This window comes from Cydia splendana, chromosome 3 (genome assembly GCF_910591565.1).
Source record: "Cydia splendana chromosome 3, ilCydSple1.2, whole genome shotgun sequence".
Taxonomy (NCBI): domain Eukaryota; kingdom Metazoa; phylum Arthropoda; class Insecta; order Lepidoptera; family Tortricidae; genus Cydia; species Cydia splendana.
In genome coordinates this window covers 3,977,259-4,000,725 of record NC_085962.1, presented here as the reverse complement: position 1 = coordinate 4,000,725, position 23,467 = coordinate 3,977,259, and the positions used below count along the sequence as shown (strand labels likewise).

At 44.8% G+C, this 23,467-nt stretch overlaps 1 protein-coding gene across 3 annotated transcripts; it reads left to right on the top strand.

Annotated features, from left to right (window-relative positions):
• The first annotated feature begins 371 nt into the window (after positions 1-371).
• LOC134806397 (myrosinase 1-like) lies at positions 372-23,249 on the top strand. 3 transcript variants are annotated; one of them, XM_063779658.1, is made up of 13 exons: positions 372-399; positions 1,423-1,630; positions 2,838-2,941; positions 3,827-3,974; positions 5,056-5,222; positions 6,608-6,734; positions 7,362-7,495; positions 9,060-9,148; positions 18,003-18,150; positions 19,824-19,987; positions 20,524-20,676; positions 21,561-21,652; positions 22,969-23,249. In XM_063779658.1, exons 2-13 carry the CDS (start codon positions 1,506-1,508, stop codon positions 23,216-23,218), a joined length of 1,701 nt encoding a protein of 566 aa, XP_063635728.1. In that variant the 5' UTR covers positions 372-399; positions 1,423-1,505; the 3' UTR covers positions 23,219-23,249. The 3 variants fall into 3 exon arrangements, with proteins under 3 accessions (XP_063635728.1, XP_063635729.1, XP_063635727.1); XM_063779659.1 differs by having other exon boundaries at positions 377-399; positions 1,428-1,630; XM_063779657.1 differs by lacking the exon at positions 372-399 and having other exon boundaries at positions 1,397-1,630.
• The last annotated feature ends 218 nt before the right edge of the window (positions 23,250-23,467 follow it).

The window sequence follows — 23,467 nt, the reverse complement described above, 5'->3', positions numbered from 1 at the left end:
ACGTAAACACTAAGGTAAACGTACTGGTGCTCGACGCGGTCCCAGTACATGTCATCTTGAAACTTAAGTCATTGTTAATAGAGATGCCAGCAAGGTGTCATCTATTGGGCATTAGCATGTCGAGCACTAGTACGTTTCAAACAACTGGGCCATTATTTAATGTTGTACAATAATACACTTTTTTTAGATTTGGGAATTTTTATGTTATTATTAAATAAATAAATATTATAGGACAATTTTACACAGATCGACCTAGTCCCACAGTAAGCTCAATAAGGCTTGCGTTGTGGGTACTAGACGACGATATATATAATATACACATATATATAAATACTTATATACATAGAAAACATTATTACTCAGAATCACGAGCTCTTTCGACCCTAATAGGAGAAAAAAGTATCACAAATTTTCTATATATTTTTCGTTTCTTCAATTCCGTCACCGCCATACAAAATCTTTGAAAAATGGCAACGGAATGGAAATAAGAATGTTGGGCCACTTTTTTTCCCCCTATTAGGATCGAAAGAGCTCGTGATTCTGAATAGATATACAGTGAAACCGGGTTAAGTGGGACCTGGATAAGTGAGAAACCTCTATAGCTGGGACTCATGGTGCGGTCCCGACACTTTAGCACTGAATTACCTCTGTTAGTGAAATAAAACGAACCTCTATAACTGGGATTAGTTGTTGTGATTTTATAGTCACATTTACCTCTATAATTGAGACAGAGATTGTATTTTACCTCTTTTACTGAGATTATATTTATAAGATTACATTTTCCTAATTGTTTTTTAGAATTTTATAGGAATTGACCTCTGTATCTGAGATAACGTCAATCTATGACCTCTCTAACTTGGACTTTATTGATCAATTTCCATATTCTTACTAACTCTTAGTTCATCCACAAATTCCGCATTTGCTTAATTGTGTCTAAACGACTTCAAGTTTGATTTAGTTTTTTATGTAAGTAGTTAAAACTATCGAAACGAAAGCTGAAACCTTGATAAGTAACACGGACAAACAAATTTTCATTTATTAAATTTCTAAGACGCAATTAAATCCGTATCAAATTTAATGTAATTTTAAAATATCTATCCTTTGGAGAATAATTCAAACTAAATTCAAAGAAATATTTAAACAGACTTAAAAAATATTTAGGGACAAGGATTATTTTACCTTATTTATTTTTAAAGATAATTACAAAATACCTTATTAACCACCTCTATAACTGAAATATACTCTATTCTCACCTCTATTAATGGAACCCTCTGTAAATGAGACAGAAATTTATTTGTACCTGGCTAACTGAGAGCCTGGGTAAGTGGAATACCTCTTTAAGTGAGACAAATCTGCTCGTCCCTTGAAGTCTCACTTATCCAGGTTTCACTGTAACATAAAAATACTAAATCTAAAGAAAAGTGTAGTGTAGGAACATGGCCCAACTACTATTGTGTTTATTTTATCATTATCATAAATCATAAGTACTTAATTTACAATATTCAATGAATACAATAATTGTGCTCGATGTCATGGTTGTAGGTAGGTACTATTTATTCTCGTATTTAAGACGATGTGGCGTAGTGCAGTGTTCAGTCTTCGCCATGGATTTGAAGGTGGTAATTATAGGGTAAGTATTATGATTTACGTACGTGTAATTTTATATAAGTACACGGCCGGTTAGCAATCGTCACAAAACTGACGGTCAATGTCAAACCCCATATGTTTTGTCAGGAATGTGACGGTTAGGCGTTACTGAAACACGACTTAAGTCGCGCTTTAAAGTACAAGTTAAAATGAAAATTCCCATATAATTATGATTTGAACCACTTTCCGATGTCGAAGTACTTAATTGTTTATTGTAATTTATTCCATACATGTACATTGATGCATAGAAATACATGATGTTAAACTTAATGTTAGGAAGCGTACATGTTACCCTGTGAGGGTGTTACAATAAAATATTATGATTGTACCTGTCTTACAATTTACTTAATAAGTAATTTATATTAGCAATACAAAATTTTAACTTTAATCTCTAATCTCTAGTTACAGTTAGTTACATTTATAATAGTTTATTCGAATAAAATACAGTTATGTTCTTTCATCTAGAAAAGTAGGTCAGATTAGTTAATTAATTAAGGTTATCATCATTTAGGAAATCATCGATGCTATAGTAGCAATTCTGAAGACAATGCGAAAAAATGGTAACAGTGGAGCTGTTCTGATGAATCTGATGATGCACTCGGAAGTCACTCATTACATTAGCTCATTACTTGATAGATATACAATGGAAAGCAAGTATAGTCAGCCACAATAATGTGAATCAAAAATATTTTTGACTGTTTAGCACATTGAACTATTATTACACAATAATAACTCAGTCCCATGTTTTATGCAGATAAATGAATTACCTACTTATTTAAATATGTAATACAATCACTTCCTAAATATAGGAAAAAAAAAACAGGGCAAGTGGGTTTCGGACTCGCACACGAAGGGTTCCGTACCATTATCTATAAAAACGGTCACCCATCCAAGTACTGACCCCGCCCGACGTTGCTTAACTTCGGTCAAAAATCACGTTTGTTGTATGGGAGCCCCACTTAAATCTTTATTTTATTCTGTTTTTAGTATTTGTTGTTATAGCAGCAACAAAAAAGTGAAAGTGAAAATTTCAGCTGTCTTTCAGATCACGAGATACAGCCTGGTGACAGACGGACGGACGGACGGACAGCGGAGTCTTAGTAATAGGGTCCCGTTTTACCCTTTGGGTACGGAACCCTAAAAATACCTATTCAAATTGCATTAGGTAATTAAGTAAAATGTATAAGCAGTGTGGTGCTGGGCATCGCGGCGGCGGCGCGGCGCTTCCCCGCCGGGTTCAAGCTGGGCTCCGCCACCGCCGCCTACCAGGTCGAGGGCGGCTGGAACGCCAGTGGTGAGTGCAGCAGCAGTAGTAGAAAAACCGGCCAAGTGCGAGTCGGACTCGCGTTTCTAGGGTTCCGTACATAAGTCCGACTCACGCTTGACTGCACATTTCTAATAGGTTTTCCTGTCATCTACAGGTACACAAGTATTTTGTGTATTTTTTTCAAAATTTTAGACCCAGTAGTTTCGGAGATGAAGGGGGGAATGGTCATTTTTTGGCCATTTTCTTAAATAACTATGAACCTATGTATTTTAAAATTATGAAAAAACATGTCCATCTTTGGGTCACTTATTTACATATGTGTACCAAATTTCAACTTAATTGGTCCAGTACTTTCCGAGAAAATAGGCTGTGACAGACGTACAGACAGACGCACGAGTGATCCTATAAGGGTTCCGTTTTTTCCTTTTGAGGTACGGAACCCTAAATATACATAGAGTGCCCACTCCATACATCAGTTTTAGTACCAAAATGACTATTATTTTCGTAGTCGACATCTAGCATCGAGTAGCGGAATTATCAGTAGGTACTGCTACTTGACAATAGATGTTCCAACGACCGAAAAGTCAATGCTCAACAATATTCAGCTAATATTATAACCGGATTTGCCGGAACTCTATTTTCGACTGCTTCTGCTTTTAATATTAAGTTGTAAATTTTTGTTCAATACAATTTTTGTGAGTCGCGACACTAGAGAATTCTAGTATCAAGTAGCGGTACTGAGAATTCCGCTACTCGATGCTAGATGTCGACTTGACATCCGCGCTCCCGGGCACGCACTTCCGCTCCGCTTCCGCTTACGCTCAGTGAGAGTGAGAGAAAAACACGAAGTTACTGCATTCTTCACGCGAACAAACTATAGGGTGTTATGATTTACGCAACCTGGTTGTTCAGACAAGGGCGAGAGCATCTGGGACCGCTTCGTGCACTCCAGGCCAGAGGTGATCAGCGACCGCAGTAACGGCGACGTGGCCTGCGACTCCTACCACCGCTGGAGGGACGACATCCAGATGCTGGTGGACCTCAACATGGACTTCTACAGGTACAGTCTGCTGCAGAGAGAGGTGACCCCCCCCCCCCCCCCCCTGCATACAATAGTCTATGCGGGGGGCCGGTCACCTCTCTCTGCAGCTAACTGTATATTAACCGACTTTAAAGTTTCTATTTAAATATTTGTTACCTCAGAACTCCGTAATTTTTCATTCCGATTTGTCACTTCTTCGTTTATGTAAATAATATTAATGGCATTTCATTCTGTTTTGTAAAGTCGGATTTTCTCTATTAAATATTATTTTTAATACCACGTCAAGCATACGGCCCGCCTGATGCTAAGTGGTCATCGTAGCCTATGAACGCCTGCTACTCATGGCCATCAACGATCGGAGCTATGGCGTAGGTTGCGTCTCCTAGGTACCGCTGATAGAAGGAGAACATTCAGCTGGTCGAGGACCCACACTGGAGTTAGGTTCTTTTGGCGACCATGGGAGGACGGTGGATTGACGATCTCGTTAAGATCGCAGAAACTTATGTAAACAAAAAAATGTCTGCTGCCGTGAAGTTCGTTGTTAAAGTCGAAGTTACATTAAAGTACCTATCTCTCTCTCTTCAATCGGTCCCTCATTGCTGAGGATCGTGACTCCGTTTGATTCCGTCAACTAGTTGTCTCCATCGGTCCCGTTCTGTAGCTTGGTGGAGAGCGTCGCTGACAGGTATTTTTAGTTCCTCCGCTATTTGGTCCGACCATCGTTTGGGACTTCTACCCCTATAAGGCCTTACCCCCTCTATTTTACCGGTCACCATAAGGCGTTCCAAATTGCTGGTATCCCTGCGTGCAACATGGACAAATTGCTGCTGCGTGCAATATTCGTTGTAAGCAGGTTGTGGTAGACGTTGAGTCTGTTCTATTTTTAATTGCTTGAGAATGGATATGTTGGTAAAGTACCTATACTTTATTGGTATAAATAAACTATAAAGGATAGGTACTTTAATGTGCTGGTGCTCACAGGTACAGATAAAGGTGTATACCTATGTTATTCCTTGGCCTTCATAACAGCGAGAGTGAAGGGATACCTAGATGTAATAATTTCTTAATATGTTTGTTCACATTTGTGTAACATCCTCAGATTCTCAATAGCCTGGCCGCGAGTGCTGCCGACCGGGTTCCCGAACCACGTCAGCAAGGACGGCGTGCGGTACTACAGCGACCTGATAGACGGGTTGCTGGAGAAAGGCATAGAGCCCTTGGTCACCCTGTTCCACTGGGACCTACCACAGACACTCCAGGACTTGGGTAAGACCTCATCGAGCAAATACTACTGGACTAACCTAACCCGAAAGGCAAGGACGTTACCACGGGGGCTTTGATAGACGACCTGCTGGAGAAAAGAATAGAGCCTGTGATCACAACAGGGTACAGGCACAGAATAAGCAATAGTACTACCGTACAGAAAGGACACTTCCTACAAAACCGAACTTCTGCGATTCATGGTCGAATCATGATATCCCTTTCTAACTTATGGCACTATCCCTTTCGACTGTTTAGGGTTGTCAAAATTCAAGTAATTATCTTATCTGTGGTCGTGCACGCAAAGGGACGTCAAGTGCTGAGCCGAGCGGAGCCGAGTTTGCCCGAAGTCAGGAGTGTCTCCCCACTGGTACAGGGCTATAACCGCGAAAATCGAAGGTCGCAAATTGTGGGCATAAATCTTTCTCTGTTACCCTGATTAAGCCTTCATTGGAGTGAAAGAGAAAGATCCCCGCAATTTGCGAATTCCGGTTTTCGCGGTAGCTCCTCAGACGTCTGAGCTGCAGCCTCTCCAGGACTTAAGTAAGATCCGTATATCCTAGAATGTAAAAAGTCGCACAAAGTGCGGTGAAAGATAAATTTCCTCCCACGCGTTAATGAATGAGCTCCCAGCCGAGGTGACATTGTTTCATAAAAGGAGCTTCCCTGGAATTCCACGCATCTAGCGTCTATTGTATAGGTTACGATGTCCCCTAACTATCAGTAAGGCCGTATGCTTGTTTGCCACCGACATGATATTAAAAAAAAACTACCATCATCTTGTTTAGTTGACGAAGACAACACACGACCAGTCGTTATGGAGATCCTTGGGGTTTTTATCCAGTAGCTGACGTCTGGCTGATATGATAGTGATGACCAATTTCTTGGAAGAAAATCCGAACAAATATACGGTGACCTAATACGCGGGGACTATTAGTGTGAAGATTTAAGAATGACTTACGCTGGAACGGCCCGAGCTCGGCGCGCGGGATGTGCACAGAAGCTCGACGGTAGCTTATGTAATGGAGCTGATGGCCTACCGCGAACCACGTTCGACGTGTTGCCTCACTGTCGCACATATAAATTCGCACATAAGTGTGATAGGAAGGCAACACGATCGGAAGGCAATCGCGGTAGGCCCTCTGTGTCTTATGGCTCGGACTCGGTGGCGTTGCGGAAAGCTCGGTGAGTACTCGGCTCTTGTCGGGCCCGGACCGTTATAGGATGAGTCATCCTTTTGCAATTAGCATGTATTTTGAAATACAAATATTTTAAGGTTAGATAGTAGGGTAAGAGAAATAGCGGAGCAAAAGAAACATTTATAAGGAATCCTCATACTGTTTCTTTTAACCCACATGACCTGGTGTGTTCTTAACTAACTGAATTCTCAGGAGGCTGGACCAACCCGCAGATCGCAGACTGGTTCACAGACTACGCGCGTGTGGTGTTCGAGCTGTTCGGATCCCGCGTGAATACCTGGCTCACCATCAACGAGCCGCAGTCAATCTGCGATGGCGGGTAAGGCCCCGTAGACCCCGACGAAACGCAACTGTCACTGTCACACTAATATGGAAGATAAGCTAGAGATAGAGCTAAAAGAAGCTAGGCTAGGCCGCAAGGGCCACTTTGAGCGTCGGCGTCTAGTCAGCGCTATGGAAAATGGCGTCGCTGCACAGAACAGTTGCGCCAACGTTGCGTCGAGCAGCACTAGAGTCGACTAGACGCCGACGTTCGAGAGACGCTAGAGGGTCTCTCTAATGGATTTTGTTTAAATTATTCGTCTCTCTTATTAGGGTTCCGCAGTCAACTAGGAGCCCTTTTAGTTTGGCCATATCCATCTGCCTGTCCGTGCGCGGTTTTGCATCTTGATCGTTAGTGCTAGAAAACTGTAATTTGGAAGATATGCAAATCAGTCATGCCATCAAAGTGGTCAAATAAAGGTCTCTCTTTATAGTTTTTCGTAAATAACTCGTAAACAGTGACACTACAACCCTCACCGATAATCACATTTGCGATAAGTACGGTATGTTTTGATTGAATTCGTTGCACCAACTTATCCAGAAATTATCTAAAAACGCATGCCGTTTGTTGCAAGGTCTGTAGAGCCCTTAATTGGCTGGGGTTTCACTGAATATTATCTTCCAGGTACACCGGCGTGCTTGCTCCGGGGCTGGAGTCCGAGCAGCGGGGGGCGTATCTGTGCACGAAGCACGTGATGTTAGCGCACGCGAAGGCCTACAGGCTGTATGAGAAAGAATTTAAGCCTAAATATGTAAAAGGTAAGAAGCCAAAATCTTTAAGTTACATATAATTGTCGACATCCAACGCCACATCAACACCGGTGGGTAGACCCTCCACAAGGTGGACTGACGACCTGGTAAAGGTCGCGGGAGTCCGCTGGATGCGGGTGGCGCAAGGCCGGTCATTGTGGCACTCTTTGGGGGAGGCCTATGTCCAGCAGTGGACTTCCTCTGGCTGATATGATGAACGCCGCATCAAGGTGCAAGACGTGGGATATACGTCATTACCAAACTAATATTCAGTTAGGCTTGACGTGTTGCCAGGCACTGATGGCAGGTGCAATAAAAAGTTAACGGAACGGTGGCCGCTCACGGATAAGGGTCTCCCCAGATATATCGACGCGCATTCGGCAAAAGCTGGTAGGAAAAAGCTTCGGCTGACGCGTCGGCTGGCACCGGCCGATGCGAGCCGAGCCGAACGACGACTTTTTCGCTCTTATTGCGCAGACATAAACCTTTTTCCTATCGGATTTTGCCGATTCCCCGTCGACATATGTGGGAGAACCCTGACAGGAGCGCCTGGCGTCATCGGCGTCGTTAGCTTGTTGGGTGGACGACATTCGGAAGGTTGCGGTTCACTTCTGCATGAGATTGAGACAAGTGGCCCTATTAGGGGCCCACATATTTCCAGTTCGCCGGACGATATCAGCCTGTCAGTTGTTCGGAACTGTCAAATTTTGCGTTTAACTGACAGGCCGATATCGTCCGGCGAACTGGTAATCTGTGGGCCACTTTAAAGAGAGGCTTAGCAGGCAACTGTTTCAGGTTGGCCCTTTACCCGTTGTGCTGTTTAATTGGGCAACCATAGAACTAAACATTACTACAATAACACATGTGTAGATATGGGTCATTTTATTTAAATTTTTTTTTTTCAAATTTGGGATTTTTTATGTTATTTCTACTCAGAATCAGGAGCTCTTTCTATCCTAATAGGAGAAACAAAGTGTCCCAAGGTTTTTATTTCCATTCCGTTGCCGTTTTTCATAGACTTTGTATGGCGGTCACGGAATGAAAAGATCGAAAAATGTATGGAAATTTTGGGACACTTTCTTTCTCCTATTAGGATCAAAAGAAAAGAGCTCATGATTATGAGTAGAAATAACATAAAAAATCCCAAATTTGAAAAAAAAAGTGTAGGGGACAACTTTTAATATAAGCTATTGGCAAAAATTTCATTTTTGGTACAAGCTTTTATCGCTGACTGTACTTTTCTTACGACAGACAACTAATACTCATCGAGACAATTCTAAAAACCCCTAACACAATTAGGTTGCGTTGTTTCATCACAGAGTTCCTATGGCCACCTCCTGTCTCCATCATCAGATCAGCTCGATGGTACCATAATATTGCATTGTCATCCGATTTATACATGCATGAAAAATTTCAGCTCAATCGGAAACCGGGAAGTGGATCAAATTTAACTTGCAAGATTTGATTACAGACCGACAGACAGACAACGGTCAGGTGAAAGTAAATAAAAGCTTGTAATAATAAAAATGGCCCATATTTATGCGTCCACACTGTCCTCATTGTTGTGTTACAGGGCAGGTGTCGCTCACCAACCACATGGTGTGGTACGAGCCGGCGACCGATCAGGACGCCGAGCTCACGGAACTAGTGAAAGACTATGCGGTAAGAACGTTCAAGGTCCGTTTTTAAGGGTTATTCGCGGATGGTCTAGAACGCAAAATGACTAGTGTCGAGCGTAGTTACTGTGGGGCTCGCAGATTCCGAAGTCAGGAACTCGTACACGATGGCTGGAACGCGCTGGCTGGCTGCTGCAGATTACCTTCTTGATACCGCTACCACCATTACCGGGAGTGTAGTTGGAGTTTAATAAAAACACATATGTATGTTTAAGAAAACTTTGGAGAGTGTTGGGAGGCTGGCGCCTCTGTGGCTATTGATGAGTGAGTGACAAGCATCCAGGGTGGGCGCGTATATATAGGTGCGCTCGGCGCGATCCCCACCGTGGGTACTCTAGGCCACGCCTACTCAAGGCGTGGGTGTTACGTGCAGAGTAAGTATTTTATTTATTGAACCAATCACAGTAGCGTATTACAAATGTTTACAAAATTAGGGAAAAAGGTAATATTTAATTGGGGAACAATAAAGACTTATAACTAGACACGTGACATAATAAAATGGTAAAAAATAAGACACAAGTTACATGGTAAAAATAAGACACAAGTTACATGGTAAAAATAGACAATAAACACACAAAAATAGATTAACATAGAAGAACGATTAAAACTAAACATGTATGATTAAAAACTAGCTATACACGACAATCTCCCCCACGTGTGTCAACACCGTCTGATTGCGAGGAGTATATAGGTATAAGCCGGGAAACTGGGCGGCGGACGTCACCTGCGCGGGTGCGAACAATGGCTACTCTTACGTGGCCATCAGGGCCGGGAAAGAGTTGTGCGATTACGCCTCTAGGCCATGTTCCTCGTGGCATGGAGCTGTCCGCCACGATGACTACGTCGCCAACATGTAGTTTCTTCACGTTCTGATGAGCACCGGGCCGAGGGAGGAGGCTGGGTCGGTATTCTCGCTGCCAGCGCCTCCAAAAATGGTCGGCTAAGGTCTGCGCTGTCTTCCATGACGAGAGTGACATAGTCGCGTCTGTGAAGACGCCCAGTGGTGACATTGAGCTCGATCGCCCGATGAGAAAATGGTTCGGCGTCAGAGCTTCGCTGTCTAGGTCTGGATTCACTGGTGTCAACGGTCGAGAGTTGACTATGTGCTCGGCTTCCAGCAGTAATGTATGCAGAACTTCTTCGTGAGGTGCTCTCTCTTTGAGTGTTACCTTTAGTGACCTTTTCACGCTGCCTACGAGCCGTTCCCATGCACCGCCGGCGGAAGGGTTGCCGGGCGGTATCTTTTTCCAGGTTATGGCTCGCTCGATCAAAAATGGCTTTAAAGTGTCGGGCAGCGTCTTCTTGGCTTCTGCCAGTTCTCGCTCTGCGCCGTAAAAGTTGGTGGCGTTGTCAGAGTAAAGAACTGTAGGCGTGCCGCGTCGCGCTATCATTCTGCGCAAGGAAAGTATCATAGAGGATGCCGAAAGTGAGGCGGCAAGCTCTAAGTGCACAGCGCGTGTCGTGAGGCATGTGTATAGTACACCCCATCTCTTTTCGCGGCGGCGGCCTATTGTGATTTGCATAGGGCCAAACAGGTCTACGGCTGCAGCGGTAAATGGCGGTTGATTCGCCTGGAGCCTCTCTGGCGGGAGGTCGCCTACAGGAACCTTGAGTGTGGTTCCTTTATAGGTCCGACACCATTGGCACTTGTTCGCTATATAGCGAATATTACCGCGCAGCCAGATAATAAAATATCTCTGCTTCAACTCGTTGATGACGGTTGCGTGGTTGCCGTGGTCGAAGAGCGCATGAAAATGATGTATTAGCAGCTTGACGAAATCTTCTTTCGCGTATAGAACGGGTATGTGCACGTCTTTGTCAATTCTAGCGTTTAGCACTATGACTCCGTTCTTATCAAGTTGTATTGCTATCTTATGCAGCGGAGACTTCTTCGGTAGAGGCCGCCCAGTTTCCAATAGCTTAATCTCCTCTGGAAAGGCAGCATGTTGACTCCGGCGAATTAGCAATATCTCTGCTAAATTTAAATGCCCTTTATTCATTTCTGTATCTGTTTTCTTAGATAGCAGTGAGGCTTTAAATACCTCGGCGGCAACCAGAACCCTAGCGGTGGCGCGAACTAGTCGTACGAACTTTGAGAACCTACTTACCTCCGGCAGGTACTCAAACTTATTTTTCGCGACACCTACTGAGCATACGAGTTTGTTGACGCGCTCTTCGCCCGTATCGGCGACGGGCGTTGGCGCTTTTTCGGTCGGCCAATGCTCTTCGGGTTTACGTATAAAATCGGGCCCTATGAACCACCGGTGGTTCACTCCGAATTGCGCAGGTATACCGCGAGTCGTGTCGTCAGCCACGTTAGCTGCACTAGGCACCCAGCGCCAGTTGGCGGGGGTGGTAGTGTTCTCGATTTCTGCTAACCTATGTGCTACGAATGTTTTATACCTACGTGGGTCCGAACGTATCCACGTGAGCGCCGTTTTGGAGTCAGACCAAAAATACTTGTCCTTTATTACGTAATCTGACTCCTTGACTATGGTTTCCGCTAATCTAGTAGCTAGTACGCAGCTCTGCAATTCCATCCTCGGAATGCTAACTACCCGGAGAGGCGAAACGCGGGCCTTAGCGGCTACTAACGCGGAAGTTCTAGTCCCCTCGGGGTTGACGCTAACTAAATACACGGCCGCGGCATATATTTTTTCGCTCGCGTCGCAAAAAACATGCATATATGCCTCCCTATTAAATGCGGGCACGTGTCGCGGAATCTCTAAGTCTCGTAATTGTTGTACGTTATCGATGAACGATCGCCAGGCGGGTGCGAGTGAGACGGGTATAGGCGAGTCCCAACCGATTCCTGTCCTCCATATTTCCTGCATTAACGCCTTGCCTAAGACGGATATGGGGCTTACGTAACCGATCGGATCGAATATTGACATCGCGCTACTCGTTACCTGTCGCTTCGTTGGCAATTTCTGACCGTTAAGTACGTCTTCGGGCGTATTACGAAAGTTCACGTTGAAACCTAAGGTGTCACGCTTGTGATTCCATTTCAAACCTAATGTACGTTCGCTCTCGCTCGCGCCTAACAAAGACGTTTCCTCTTTGCTATTAACTACGTCAGAAATTACCGCAGGGTGGTTCGAAGCGAACCCGCGGAGTTCGAAGGACGCGCGCATGTTTAGCTCGTAAATATCGTTTACTACGCGTCTGGCGTGCTCCTCTGACGTGTCGAGGGCGATCAACATGTCGTCCATGTACGTATTTTTAATTGTTTTTTCAGCTGCGATCGGAAACTCAGTACTATGCGTTTTTGCGTTTTCGTTTTTGACATATAACGCGGTTGTCGGCGACGCTGCCGATCCAAATATAAGCCGCTTCATTCTGTACTCTTGTGGAGGAGATGTACGGTCTTCCCCCCTCCAAACGAAACGTAACGCGTCCCGATCTCGCTCTACTATTTCGATCTGTAAAAACATCTCTTTGACGTCGGCTATTACCGCGATTTTACCTTCGCGGAACCGCACTAATACGCTAAAAAGTGACTCTAACAGATCGGGGCCGGCTAACAGCGCGCTGTTAAGCGAACGTCCGTATGCTGTAGCAGCCGCGTCCCAAACTAACCGCATTTTACCGCGCTGTGGGTGAAATGTGGGGAAATGAGCTAGGTACCACGTCCGGGGTGAGTCGGGGGGCGGGGGCGAGTTCATTTTCTCCGCGTAACCTTTATCGAGCAAGTTGTTCATGTGTTTCGTATATTCGGCTTTCAACTTTACGTCGCGGTCTAGTTTACGTTCTAGACTGAATAGCCGCTTTAACGCTTGCGCTCGGTTATCGGGGAGTTTTTCGTCGTCAGTTCGCCATAATAAGCCCGCTCGATACCGATTCTCCCCCGGTATCTTATCACACGTGGCTTTTAATAAGTCTAGCGCGCGTTGGTCGGGATCGGCCCGAGGCAACTTTTGCGAAACGCCTAACGATTCTATGTCGAAATGCTGTTTCATAAGCTCTAGAGCTTCGTCGTCCGCGGTTTTGGGCCGTGCGTGCCCTACAAAATTTACCGCGGCGCGACGCGTTCGGTCTGGGCCGTGTAGGACCCATCCTAATCTAGTTAGACTCGCGACGGGAAGGTTAGGCGGGCCGTCTATGACTTGCCGAGAAATGATGAGGTGCCAGTTATCTTGGCCTATCACGATAGTAGGTACTGACGTCGGGTAACTTAACTCGTCCGCGATTTTCGACAAATGTTCGCACTTGTCGACTAAGTCACGTGGTACGCCTTGCGAACCTATACCTATATCGCCTATCGTGAGCACCTCCATTAACTCCAAATGTCGGCTACAAAAACCCCTAATCGCGACCTGTAGTGAATACGAATCAGGGTCTGTGACTCTGCCGCCTATTCCTTCAATTTCTAGCGTCTCTCCGCGTACACGAGGCGCGATTTTGTCAGCTGTCTCGTGCAGCATTAAAGTCATTGCCGCGCCTTCATCGAGTAGCGCGAGGGTTTGTACGGTACCTAAAGGTCCCGACACCTCCACAGGCATGACTTTAAGATACGTTTGCGGGAGTCTAATATTGTTTACAGATACGGCCGGCGTACTGTTACCGTTCGCGGGCGCGGCCGCGTTCAGTCCGTGTAACAGCTTACTGTGTCCGGCTTCGCACTGATTTACACCGCACGCGACGTATTTACACTTAAACGGCCTACGGTGATTCACGTCCAAACATCTGTAGCACAATCTAGCACCCTTCACCAGATCCCATCGCTCAGATATCGTCGCGGCTAAAAACTTTGAGCACGCACTGACTTTGTGCTCGTTCCCGCTCTTACAAATGGCGCATGTACTGCGCGAGACAGGGACGGACGATACCTGCTGTTTGGGTCTAGCTCCGGTTGACGCGGGTTTTTTTTTATTGTTATTTTCGCGCGGTTTTACTTGTGCGACAGTATGTTTACTACGCGACCTACTCTCCGTTTCGCGTGGGTAATCTTCGTGGAAATCTGACTCCGAGCCCGTGCTACAGTCGCGGGAGAACGCGGGGACGCGAGATCTAGAGGGAGCGTTGCTCGACCGCCTAGGTTCGTGTTCAAAAGATACCGTGTTCACTACAGCTCGCGATCTAGCAGCTGGTCTGCGGTTTACGCGTTTGGCTGCAGTACTAATGTCGTTGAGAAACTCAGATAAAGCGGCTAAGCCGGGAGTTTCCGAATTAGTCTGCCTATATTTGGCCCATTCGTAACGCACTATCAAATTTAATTTGTCCACTATTTTGTTCACTAGTTCAGGCGCGTGCAAATATTTTTCTTGACGCAATGATTTTACGGTGGCGACGGCGTTCGCAATATGCGCGGCAAACGACGAGATATTAGCATTGTCTTCCGACAAACGCGGCATGCGTTTGATATTATGCAGCTCCGTAAGTACAATTTCCTCGGGGTCGCCAAATTGCCGTTCTAGCGCTTCCATAATTTCGTATGGATCCTGAACAGTGTACATGATCGATTTTACGGCCGTCCGGGCCTCGCCTTTAAGCGCGCGTCTGATTCTACTGACATTATTGACGGCACTAAACATGGGCGACGTGTCCTCGAACTCCGCTCTAAACGATATCCATTCGGTGATATCTCCGCCGAACGGGGGTAACTCAGGCGGCTTGTGATACATTGGCGGGTAGGTACCGTGTGGTACCTCTAAATATCGCGGTTGCGGTTTGCTGGCCCGGTCGGGCGCGGCGCGCGGCGCGGTCTCTTTCGGCGGCGGGATTTTTACGTTTTTACGCGCGATCTCGCGCTGTAGCGTCGCTTGTCGTTCTACCCAACTTCTAGTTCGTACCTCGGCCTCGGACTCGACACTGCCGCCGTCAGACTGCGCCTTAACTTGGGCAATCTGCAGCATTAACTTGGCAGTATCGGACTCTGCTTTGGCTACGACTAGAGCGGCTTTACGAACCTCGAGCTCTGCTAACAGCACGGTTAATTCACTATCGCGGTCCCTACTTACCGATTCGCGAACAGACCTAACTGACTCGCGAACAGACGGCGCTCGCGGCGGCGGCGCAACAACGGGTGGCACTAAAGTATTCGACCGACTGCGAACTACCACTGTATCGTTATGACGCTCGTCTGAGTGTACCGACTCATTTTCTTTCTCATCACTAGTTTTCTGGTCGCCACTGGTGCCTTTGCTCCACGTATTGGTCGCGCCGGACGTAGTATTGCCGGACGAGGGCGTAGGCGTGGGGACAGGCAGGTCCCGTTTGCGTGAGCGTAGTGATCTTCCGTCTTGCGACATCTTCTTCTTTCTTGATTTTTACGCACACAACACAACACAACACTTGACACACGCGGGGGGTCCCTAACTATATACAAATTTACCTGCCTAACGCCTATGCTCTGACGCTACCGAGCGCAGCGTCAGTGCCCCTAAGCGTGGATCCCTCGGTGCACTGAATCTCCCGCAATGGCTAAAGTGCAAGGCCTAGAGCGTTCGAAAGCAGTGTGATGGTATCACCATGTGACACATGCAACTAAAGTTGCCAGGACACGTGAGTGGAGGCGAACCTACAACACTGCACGGTCCACCGGCAAGCCGGTAATGGTGGGTTACGGAAAAGGTTGGTAGATAAGGTCTGAGCCGAAGCGAACTTCGGGGGCTCAGCGCGTTCGTTTTTCTTATTTCTTTGTTCTCCTGAATTAAGTATAGTTCTACTTAAAATTCAGCGCGTACTTGTTTCTTTCTTCATTCGGCAAACGAAGGACCATAATGTCGAGCGTAGTTACTGTGGGGCTCGCAGATTCCGAAGTCAGGAACTCGTACACGATGGCTGGAACGCGCTGGCTGGCTGCTGCAGATTACCTTCTTGATACCGCTACCACCATTACCGGGAGTGTAGTTGGAGTTTAATAAAAACACATATGTATGTTTAAGAAAACTTTGGAGAGTGTTGGGAGGCTGGCGCCTCTGTGGCTATTGATGAGTGAGTGACAAGCATCCAGGGTGGGCGCGTATATATAGGTGCGCTCGGGGCGATCCCCACCGTGGGTACTCTAGGCCACGCCTACTCAAGGCGTGGGTGTTACGTGCAGAGTAAGTATTTTATTTATTGAACCAATCACAGTAGCGTATTGCAAATGTTTACAAAATTAGGGAAAAAGGTAATATTTAATTGGGGAACAATAAAGACTTATAACTAGACACGTGACATAATAAAATGGTAAAAAATAAGACACAAGTTACATGGTAAAAATAAGACACAAGTTACATGGTAAAAATAGACAATAAACACACAAAAATAGATTAACATAGAAGAACGATTAAAACTAAACATGTATGATTAAAAACTAGCTATACACGACAACTAGTGTAATATTTTGTCTATATCACTTTTAGTCTACATCGCGAACGGTCCAGAACGCAAAATGCCTACTCGTTTTATCTTTACGTTAGCGATGTCAACGGAGCGGAGCGGAGCCTTCGGCCATTTGAAGATAACTAACGAACCTAACCTACCCTAGTGATATACAAAAAATGGTCATTTTGCGTTCTAGACCGTTCGCGATGTAGACTAAAAGGGATATCGTCGGTTGAGAATACGTTTGTGCCATATCCATTTTTGGCAATCTCGTTTTTTAATGATTCCTAAAATAACAAAAAATATGCTATAATTGACAGTACCTAATAGGTTTTTGAAAAAAATATTTTTGAAAAATGTTGTGCCATATCCTCATTTTGCTATAGGATAATTACACTCTTTTAACAGAAAATTATCACAAAAGTGTGACATATCCAAAACGTTTGTGTCTTATCATACATTGTACGTTTAACATTTACTCATCAAAAACGGATATGGCAATCATAAAATAAATATAGTGGCAATCATAAAATAAAAGCATAAAAATGCTTTTATTTTATATGATTGCCACTATATTTACAATAATTGTATGGTACTAATGGTACTATTAAATAGTCAATATATGTGCCTAAATGTTAAATAATTTCAAAATTTCCTAAATGTAAAACCTATCGAATAATATATTTTTTTGCTTCTTTTTTGGCTCTCCTGCAAACCAATGTAAGTGGCGTGTGGCACAAACGTATTCTCACCCGACGATATAGGCAAAATATTACACTAGTCATTTTGCGTTCTAGACCGTCCGCGACTATACCGTTTTTAAGGGATTATACCAGACGGGGACAGTATTTCGCCAATCTGATTAAATTGTCCGATCAAAGTAGGCCGTGCAAACGCCAATTTGGCTCGCCGAACGACCGCAAATTATGACCGATATTACCGATAAAATGGGGTGCGGACGCAAGAATACCAAATTGTGACGCTAGTGTGCGCGTTTGGGGGCATTATTTAATTTAGAGCGAGTGAGCGAGACAATTTAATCAGATTGGCGAAAAATTGTCCCCGTCTGCAATGGGCTTTAGGAAAAACTCAACAAAAGTAGCAGATTACAATGTACTACTCCACACTAGCGTCTCCCGAGCGTCGGCGTCTAGTTAACTCAATGGAAGAGACTCACTCGAGAGACTCGGTGGTGGTTATGTTTTCGAAATTAAACTGACCATTTTGGAGCCAGATATATATCCTACTAGAATAATAATTTTAACAAGGTACTTCCAAAGAAGAGTACTTCCAAAATTTCGATAAAAATGCAATAAATAACATGCTAACATGCAGTCTGAAAAGAATCATTTCCGACCAACGGAACTCCTCGATGGAAAACACAGACACATTGTGTTTAGGCTCATTAGGTAGGTCGAGACCTACTTCTCGATAACTTCTCGAACCGGTCACCTGTTATAGAAATGAAGTGTCGGTTGCCTCGGCCCGGACGTTCTAGTGTGATTCATCCTTAACTTGTGTTATTCCAGATCGGTCGCTACTCCCACCCCATATTCTCTGCTGCGGGGGGCTGGCCGCCGGCGCTGGAGCGCCACATAGCACAGAAGAGCAGAGAAGAAGGCGAGCCGCGCTCCAGGCTACCACCCTTCACGCAGGAGGAGATCGAGTTGATCAGGGGTAAGTTATACTTTTCGAATGAGCAAGCAAAACGAAGTTTATACATTTAACTAGGGGCATTTCGATGCTTTTAGGGTTCCGTACCCAAAGGGTATAAACGGGTCCCTATTACTAAGACTCCACTGTACGTCTGTCTGTCTGTCACCAGGCTGTATCTCATGAACCGTGATAGCTAGACAGTTGGAATTTTTACAGATGATGTATTTCTGTTGCCTCTATAACAACAAATAGGTACTAAAAAGTACAGAACCCTCGGTGGGCGAGTCTGACTCGCACTTGTCCGGTTTTTTAATAATTTGTTCCTAGTACTCCTAGTTCCATAACCCCTTGATCGATTCTGCTCATATGCGTCGGTATGATTCAGCCTATATACGTCCAACTGCACTCATGCGCGAGAGGGCTTGGGCTATAGTCCCCACGCTAACCCAATGCGGATTGGGGACTTTACATACAGCTTTGAATTTCTTTGCAGATGTATGCAGGTTTCCTCACGATGTTTTCCTTATACTAGGTATAAACAGGAAGGGTAGGTGGCTCGTTACAAGTGCATGGCCACTTTAGGAATGAATTCTATATACTAGTGGCTCTGTGAGCTGTAGACCTCGCGAGCAGAGCTTTAAATAACATGGTGCTAAGAGTTTTAAATATAGTAAATTAAAAAAAAAAACAATACGAAATGTATGTGTAAAAAAATACAAAAAGTTATAATAATATCCCAGCATACAATTACTGGGGATCGAACCCAGACCCTCTGTGCAAACAGAAAAAGCGAACGTTTACAAACTGAGCCAAATAGTTCTTAGATGGGTTGACGAAATTTAGCTACTCCTTCTCAAATTAAAATTAGTTAAAATTAAATATCTCCATACCTTCGAAACCAGCGAAATAAATTTTCTGAATTTTTGGCCTTTTAATCTATAAACATATCTCAAAAAGAAAACACTCGTATGGTACCGATACCACTATTTGTTTAGGCGCGAGCTATCACAACTCCGCCATTTAAAAAAAAATCAAAAAACCGGACGGACAAAAAAATTTTATTTAGACATAGAATCCAGTCACAAAATTTCACGAGATTCGGTTAAGAATTACGACCTGTAGAGGAGAACATCCGGACATACAAAAGCAAAATGCTCCAGTCGAAACGTAGACCTTCGCTACGCTCCGGTCAATGAGTGTTCAGAGATGTACAAATGGCAAATAAAAGTACGGGAGTAGGAATAGTTATTTGTTTTACAAGGGGGCAAAGTTGTTGTTTAACCGCTCGTGCTTATTATTATTGATACCCGAGCAAGCGAAAGATTCCAAAATTGAAATAATGGAATGGAATCGAAAAATGGAATCTTGAGCGATGCGAGGGTTTCAAAGCACGAGGGTTAAACAAAATTTGCCCCCGAGTGAATCACAAAATTTTTCACCACACCAACCCGAAGCAAATATTAAATGTAAAATATCAAACAAAATCAAACCAAATCGAATCAAAATGAATGTTGTTAAATATTTATGATCCAAAATCATCATTTAAAAGTCAATTCTACCAGCTAACATAAGAAAACAACTCAAAATTTGCATTTGATTACTTTGCCTCACATGTGAATAAAATGCAACTTTGCTATCAGTTTTTGAAGTGCAGCTTTCCGAGCTGGTGTGGTGAAAAAACATTATTTGTCCAGGGTCATACGACTTCATGGGGCTGAACCACTACACGTCGAAGACAGTGCGCGCGGTGGCGCCGGGCGAGGAGATCGGCACAACCGTCTTCGGAGCCTTCGAGGAGCTGGGGGCCAAGCTCGGCGCCCGGCCCGAGTGGCCCACTGCCACGTCCAGCTGGCTCAGTGTAAAGGGGCCCACTGATTAACAGTCCGCCGGACGGTATCAGCCTGTCAGTTGTTCGGAACTGTCCAAATTTTGTTCTAACTGACAGGCCGATACCGTCCGGCGGACTGTTAATAAGTGGGCCCCTTAAGGCTACATGCGAGCATGGTCTCTCCCAGTAGTACAGTCTTTAACATAAGGGCACACGGGGCCCGTGCCCAGGGCCCCCATCCTCAGGGGGCCCCGAAGGACAGACAGTAACAGTATATTTGATTACCCATAATAAATAGAAGATCATAGTAGAAAAATGTTAGATTAATTCGCTTTCTTTACTTTCCAAAAGGGCCCCAAATACTTATGTGCCCAGGGATTGCAAACCAATGCTAAGAGGACCATTTCCCCTGTGACGAAATAGCTTCTTGCTTCGTTTGTGGACTTAGCCGCCTCGTACGACACCCTTATCCTATGTGAGAGTTGGCGCTATTCTAAAGCCGACCACCACACGGCGCGTGACCTTATAACTATAATAATATTTGATTATATTTGTTCAACAACCAGATTAATCCCGAGGGTTTCCGCTCCCTGCTGTCGTACATCAAGCAGCAGTACGGCAACGTGAAGATCTTCATCATGGAGAACGGAGTGTCAGGCTCCGGGGAGGAGCTGGATGACCAGTCCAGGGTAGACTACTACCGGAACTACTTAGCACAGGTAATACGAATCCATATAAATAGGTCTACCGCTTATCTCGAGCTAAAGGCCAGACTACCTGTTACCATAACGTACAAATATCGGAGGGGTGCTGACCTGCAGCGAGCGTGGCAGCACATTTGCTGCAAAGATTGGCTACGTCAATCACCGAAGAGCGCACCAGCGACGCTCTCAGCGGTAGAACGCAGTCGCTGTAGCCGGAAACGGCTAGGAGAAGATGATAGGCCTTTCAGACTGGATGCTAATAAGTATGCCTTGATTATGAAATTTTAACACATGTCACCGCCTTTTTTAATCTGTTAGCATCTCAATTTTAGGATTTAAAATGGCTAGTGCACTACGACAATACTAATACTACCTACACGTCACGTACCTACTTATAATTTTTTTAGCCTATTTGTGTGTCCCATTGCTGGGCAAAGGCCTCCCCTCTCCCTTTTCAATCCCTGCGCTGAACAAGATCTCGCTAATCCCGTTGGAATCATCCAAGCCATCCCGCCATCTTTTTCTCGGTCTGCCTTTGCCACGACTACTCTGGGGATGCCAGCTACTGGCTATTTTAGGCCCATCTGTCATCATTCATCCGGCAGACATGACCAGACATGTCTAGTCCACGTAAAATAGAAAAGATATATCCCTTTGAGGCTCGTAGGACGTTTAGTGTAAGGCCTGAGTGGACGCTCGAGTTGAGCGTGCAGCGGGGCGGGGCGTGCGGCGTGCATGTTAAACAAATGCAAACGTATAGGAGCGGCCTTAGTGCACGCTGCTCAAATGAATTGTGAGCCCGACGCCACGCTGCACGCCCTGCCGAACGCTCCGCTCCGAGCGTCCACTGAGGCCTTACACACTTCGTTTATAACGGCACTGACTTTGAGCGTGTGCAGTTGCTGCTGGCCATGGAACAGGACGGAGTGGACGTGGTGGGCTACACCGCCTGGTCCCTCATGGACAACTTCGAGTGGATGGACGGATACCAGTGAGTATTGACCTTGAGCGTGTACAGTTGCTGTTGGCTACGGAGGAGGACGGAGTGGACTTGGTGGGCTACACCGCCTGGTCCCTCATGGACAACTTCGAGTGGATGGACGGATACCAGTGAGTAATAACATTAGATAACAATGTTGCTGTGTTCGTAACCTCTCTGATGCCGATATCTAAATATGATTAAAGCCTGACAACAGTTTATTTAACCCTGAGATAGTGTCGCTGCAAACAGCTTACGTATGGCAATAATGTGCGTACATCATGTATAGTCGGGGTAGTGGGCATTGGCTTCATGTTGATACTCGTATAATGTCAAAGCATTGCTTACAGAGAATTCGGTTCTTTCAATTTACCTATTCGTCAAAATCTGATTCTAAATATTCAATATTTATATTTTCTTTGTTTTCTGACTCTGACGAAGTCTGATTTTCATCAGATGTTGTGTCGCTTTCAGGACCACCAACCTCGATTATAAAACGTTCAGTCTCCAATTCGATTATAGGACCTTTATTCCTATAATCGATCTACATAAACCTTAAACGAAATATTAAAGGAAATATTAAAGTTTAAACCAAACAACTAACCAGTTCAATACAACCGCACTATAAAATGTCAATACCGGTCATGTCAATTACCAACTTTAAAACATTGTTTATTGGAATGCTATGTAATCCTTCGTCTTTTTTAAGCTGTAAGTATTTGATTGCATTCACTACATTTTTTTTCGCATCTTTGGAAATTTTTTTTGGCATATTTGTAGTAAAACCGTTTATATTTGATTAAATTCGTAGATATTTTCCATTTGTTTACATCGGCGAAATTCGATGACATCCAACGTTCGTTGTCAAAGAGTACTTGTTGCCAGTAAAAGAAATTAGTACCATTGAAAATCCGCAAAATGGCGAGGGTCAAATAAACTGTTGTCAGGCTTTAAATATAAAGTGAGCCGATCGATCTTGTTCAAACTTGTTCGAGAGATCGGCACTTTCGGTTCGATTCGGGAAATGAATTCATTAGATTCACTAGATATGAAATAGTAAAGATATGTGACGTTCCACGGCAAAAGCTACCTTATGGCAGCTGGCGCCGCGATTCGGGAAATGAATTAGAGATTCGCTTAGCGCCGCAATAATATTGAAGCGACGTTAATAATAGCGTAGGCGCCAACCGGCATAAGGTACCTTTACCCGTGGGACGTCACATATCTTTACTATATCGTATCTAGTTAATCTCTAATTAATTTCCCGAATCGCGCCGTTTATATTTCGTCAAACTTACTTGTATATATATATGAACGGTGTGACGCAGGTCTCGCTTCGGGCTGTACCACGTGGACTTCTCGTCGCCCATGCGCACGCGCACGGCGCGGCGCTCTGCGCGCTACATGGCGGCCGTGGCGCGCACCAAGGACATCGACGCACAATACCACTTCGACAAGATGGCGGACGAAGGGCAACACACTGTACAATTTTGCGTGCGATTATCGTTGCCCGCGCCCCTCAAGACCCAACCCCGACTTGGACATGAATTCAATATCTCGTTTCACGAGACCAACTGACTATGTAATATTTTAATTGTCTGATTCGACCTTAAAGGGGCCCACTGATTAACAGTCCGCCGGACGGTATCGGCCTGTCAGTTGTTCGGAACTGTCAAAATTTTGTTCTAACTGACAGGCCGATACCGTCCGGCGGACTGTTAATCAGTGGGCCCCTTTAAGTTACCTACGTCAATTAATAGATCTAGAAACGATATGGATTAGATGTGTCAGTGTCAAAAGTGACGTTTTTGTTTGAAGAAACGTCAC